Consider the following 5114-nt stretch of genomic DNA (forward strand, 5'->3'; position numbering starts at 1 on the left):
CGAGCATGTTTGGTGTGACAAGGATTCGAACCCGCTACCCTCCATTTGCGTTAAGTAAGTCAGATTTGTTTTAACCGGCAATAAAATGTCTTAGAATAGTCCTTAAAAAAATAAGAAATTACGAAAACGTAATGAGCAAGCTTAGATGGAATCACCTATAATAAAAACACGTCTAAAGATATGAAGAGTGGAAACGTTAGTACTCTCCACATATCTTTCCAAGCACATCCTCTGGTAGCTCAACGATAATCTCAAGGGCTTATAATGCTAAAATTCGATGTTCGAATTTCCTGGTGTACACAGTGCACATGGCACAATTGTGCAACTTTGAGCTTAAACAAAAAACAAACTTTCCTTAGATGCCATGAACTTTGCTTTTTTATCTTTCATTTGATATATTTTAAATAACCTCTTTGATGCTAAACATTCCTTAAAAGTCAATATATTTAAAGTATTTTACTGCTAATCTGTGTTTCAGGAGACGGGGGAAGGTGACCTGGAGGCAGGAGAAGATGGTTCTCGAAGAGCTGGCCCGTCACGCCAAAGAATACCGGAAATGGTGGTTCAAAGTGACTTCCGGAAGGTTAGTGGAATATCTACTGAAATTTTCCGTCAGATTGAAGCGGTTGAGAATGAATACGACGCCACAACAGCTGCCAATATTGAAGCTGTTGAGAAGCGAGGAGAGATGATTATACGTGTTCTGGATCCCCGGAATCTGGGAAGGGTGGGTGCTGAGACCAGTAAGAAACATCTCAGCGGCACTGATTCCAACCACACCGTGCAGTTTGTGGAAATCATCAAACGCCCAGGCCAGACTCTAGGCCTGTATATTAGAGAAGGGGACGGCACTAGGTTGAACGAGGGCGTCTTCATATCAAGAATTGCCTTAGAGAGTGCTGTGTACGATAGCGGAATTTTAAGAGTAGGGGACGAAATCTTGGCTGTTAATCTAGTAGACGTCAGACAGATGAGTTTGGATGATGTTGTTATCATTATGTCTATTCCACGCAGATTAGTGCTTACCATTCGCTCTAAAATTTCAGGCAGAGCATCTATACACGCGTCTCATAGAGTGGTGGAAGAAATCCGTCAACCTGTTGTAGTATGGAAGAAAGAGGTTGAAGAGGAAGGTCCAGACGACATTTCCACCAGCAATAATGAAGATGGTCAGTTATCCAGAGTTCGGAATAAGGGCTTGTCATCTGAAATGTTAGGCATAGAGCGGCCTATGAGTGGTAGAGAGGGACTTCCTTCTGAAGAGCATCTTCTTTTTTACAATTCCCAACCTCGTGGAATGCATGTATCCAGAACCTCAGGCGTTGATATTAAAGATGAGGAGCGCCTCTGGAGCAGAGAAGCTGTTGAACAAGTGCCAGCGAATGTTGTCATTCGTCAGCCAATGACGCAACAAGTTTTCCCTAAAACACTGGAAAACTTAGCTCAAAGAGTACATACTTTTCACGCTGGACCATCACTCACAGCTAGGAAGTCTCAGATGTCCGCATCGCACACTTTATTGCCTTCGAGGCCAGAAAGAGGCACAACTGCCCGTCACCGCCTCTGGGATGAGCACGGCTCTTTTTTAGCTAGTAAACCTACACGTCTACTTAGGACTGAGAGTGAACAGAAAATTCCTACTGAAAGAGAAGAGTGGCTTGAGCGGTATGCTTCAAGAGGAATTCGTCCAGCTCTGAGAATGGCGCGCACGATGCAGCCTCGTGGTCGAGTCCGACGTTACGAAAGAGATGTTCCGCCTCATACAGGCATTTTACGACGGCGATCTGTGGTGGAAAGTTGTTCGGATACTGAGGTACAGACCAACTCCAAAGACTCAATGTTATACAGACAATACAGCCTAGGCCGCGCTGCTCCGATTAGGGGAACAGCTGGCCAAGTCCGGAGCAATTCACTGCCACGAGCCCGTGCTATTGAGCTAGAACCCCGCCAACCCCGCCAGTCTGTCCGTTTCGTTAAGAAAACTCTGCCTTACGACTCTCAGGAGGACAGCGATGGGGCCGTTTCTGCTCCAGAGCTTCCGTCGTTCCGGTCTGGCCGGCGAGGCGTAGGTACGTTTCACTTTAATATAAACTACTTTGTTTCGACAAACATGAATTCGCCTTATTCATGCCAGACTAACATAAGACTGCCAAATCACTGTCACCTCTGATATAGCTATCAGAAGATGAAATCCAGAAAACAAAAGTCCGTTATAGTATAGCTTTGTATGATTGGCTAATAAGCACCATGTTTTAAATCAACAGGTAAAAATATTCAGAAATCCACTCCAAAAAGAATCTACTATGGTGCCATTCTGCACATTTCTCTAATAAGTACCTTTAAATATTAACAAGTAAAGATATCTAAATACACCTGTGTGTCTACCTAATAATACCATCCTTTAAATATTAACAAGTAAAGATATCTAAATACACCTGTGTGTCCACCTAATAATACCATCCTTTAAATATCAACGAGTAAAGATATCTAAATACACCTGTGTGTCTACCTAATAATACCATCCTTTAAGTCAACAGGTAAAGAGAATTAAAAATACACATGTGTGTCTACCTAATAATACTATCCTTTAAATCAACAGGTAAAGATAATTAAAAATACACGTTGTGTTTACCTAATAATACCATCTTTAAATCAACAGGTAAAGATAATTAAAAATATACGTGTGAGTCTACCTAATAATACCATCCTTTAAATCAACAGGTAAAGATAATTAAAAATACACATGTGTGTCTACCTAATAATACCATACTTTAAGTCAACAGGTAAAGAGAATTAAAAATACACGTCTGTGTTTACCTAATAATACCATCCTTTAAATCAACAGGTAAAGATAATTAAAAATACACATGTGTGTGTACCTAATAATACCATCCTTTAAATCAACAGGTAAGAGACTCGAGAATTCACTAAATAACTTTGAGAATTAACAAATCATGAGAGATTTGTTATTAATATATATGTTATTTAATGGCTTATTTCATTGTTTTTGTTTGTACTTTTGTTAGTAGAGGATGCGATAAAATATGGGGTTCGATTCCCCTCCGTTGAAAGCGCACATATACCATATTGTGTAGCTTTGTGCTAAAACAAACAATACAAATTAATCGAAGATGCCTTATATCTGGTCATTTGAATAATGAGTGAAAAAGTAAAAGTACAGTCAATAAATGAATGTAAAATATAAAAAAATAAATACATAAACGCAGACTTGACACGGCCTGATGGTTGGAATTCGCAATCTGTGAACGGTATTATAATGTTACAGTCAATCCCACTTTTCGTTGAGGCCCGGCATGGCCAGGTGGTTAGGGCGCTCGACTCGCAGTCTGTGGGTCGCAGGTTCGAATCCCTATCACACTAAACATACTCGCCCTTTCAGCCGTGGGGATGTTATAATGTGACAGTCAATCCCACTATTCGTTGGTAAAAGAGTAGTCCAAGAGTTGGCGGTAGGTGGTGATGACTAGCTGCCTTCCCTCTAGTCTTACACTGCTAAATTAGGGACGGCTAGCTTAGATAGCCCTCGTGTAGCTTTGCGCGAAATCCATAACAAACAAACTTTTCGTTGGTAAAAGAGTAGCCCAAGAACTGACAGTGGATGGTGTTGACTAGCCGCCTTCCCTCTATTCTATCACTTCCAAATTAGGTACGGCTAGCGCAGACAACCCTCAAGTAACTTTACGCAAAATTCAACAGATAAACAAAATAAACATTCTTAAATGTACGTATCAATCAAGTTTTCCTTACAGATGAATATTGATTCCAGTTCTCTAGTTTCCACAAAAGTTTACGTTTTTCCATGAAACGAAAAATTCGATTAAGACGTGTTTTATCGAAAAGTTTTCAGCTTATAACGTAACATTTTACCATAAATATTCAAAATACTGAAGATTTTCGAAAAATCTAATCATGACTGCGACAGAACGTATGATACACATTAAGTGATTACTTAAACTTGTTTAAAGAAGGTATGTGACATATATACTGTTAGGCGTATCTTTTTTAATTACTCAAAGCAATTTAAATCTAAACGTAAAGTTGACGTATATCAAAGGATATTGCTTACTTTAGTAAATTAGTTTTTCAACTTCCGAAACTAAACTTATTTTATCATATCCCTATTTTTAATTATGGTAACGAACTTGCGTGTCTGCGAACTTTAAAAATCCACATTCCAGTATTGTTGATCAACTAACACTCCTTATGTTCTGCTTGCATCATAAGTACGGTAGTATTTATAGTAGGAATGGACTAGATGGGCAATACGTGCAATACAAATTAAAATCTTAAACACACTGCAAACAGCATGTAAACTAAACTTTATAAACACTTTATACACACTATTGTGTAGTAACAAACCAACCCCAGAGTGAAAAGCCACCCAAGCATTTGAAAAAGTCGGTAGAGTTAAAACAAAAATTCTACGAAACCACAAATTTGTCAGTCTGACTATATGACTAACTGACTGACTGACTAACGTTGTTAGAAAGCCATAGCTCTCTCCTGCCTTCATCTTATTCAAATCTAAATGTGCATGATTGAATTAAGCTATGTTGGTTAAAAGCGTTTTACTTATAACTTTGTTATAAACAAGTAATAACAATAACCATTTTGCAACATTACTAACAAGCTGACAATACACTAGTAGCCATATTCTATGATCATGAGCACGGTCTGTGAGTTACCAAGTAACCAGCTGCTCTCATATCACATACGGGTGCACGATTGCTTATGTGCACACGCTATATGATAAGTCTGTATCTGTATCAGCTAGATAAAAAAACTAGAACTAAGTAGATTCTCTAGATCTAGATTCTAACTGTGATCTAACCTTTGAAAGCGAAGTTTTCAGTTCTATAAGTCTGACTCGAGGATTCTGTGTTGGACAAAGCAATTCTATCATAGCAGTCAGTGCCTAAGACGTGAGTCTCCTATGTGAGGACGAAAGTTACCATTGCTGAAGTCTGACACGACTTTGGTCGAGTGCTCTGGACTGAAAACATGAATGATGCTGTATAATTTACCTTTGCATTGGTTTGAAACTAAGTGGGGCCTATTGACGTCTAATGTTCTACTTGAAAGTATGATTCAAA

The 5114-nt window shown here is 39.0% G+C and overlaps 1 protein-coding gene across 3 annotated transcripts in view; it reads left to right on the plus strand.

The window, feature by feature from the left end:
• LOC106459193 (rho GTPase-activating protein 100F-like) overlaps positions 1-5114 on the plus strand; it is an 85693-nt gene that overhangs the window by 43919 nt on the left and 36660 nt on the right. For all 3 annotated transcript variants that reach the window (XM_022385628.1, XM_022385629.1, XM_022385631.1), the window contains exon 3: positions 479-2069. In XM_022385628.1, the coding sequence (XP_022241336.1) occupies positions 479-2069 (1591 nt within the window). The remainder of the gene's footprint in view (positions 1-478; positions 2070-5114) is intronic.

This window comes from Limulus polyphemus, unplaced genomic scaffold (genome assembly GCF_000517525.1).
Source record: "Limulus polyphemus unplaced genomic scaffold, Limulus_polyphemus-2.1.2 Scaffold573, whole genome shotgun sequence".
Taxonomy (NCBI): Eukaryota; Metazoa; Arthropoda; class Merostomata; order Xiphosura; family Limulidae; genus Limulus; species Limulus polyphemus.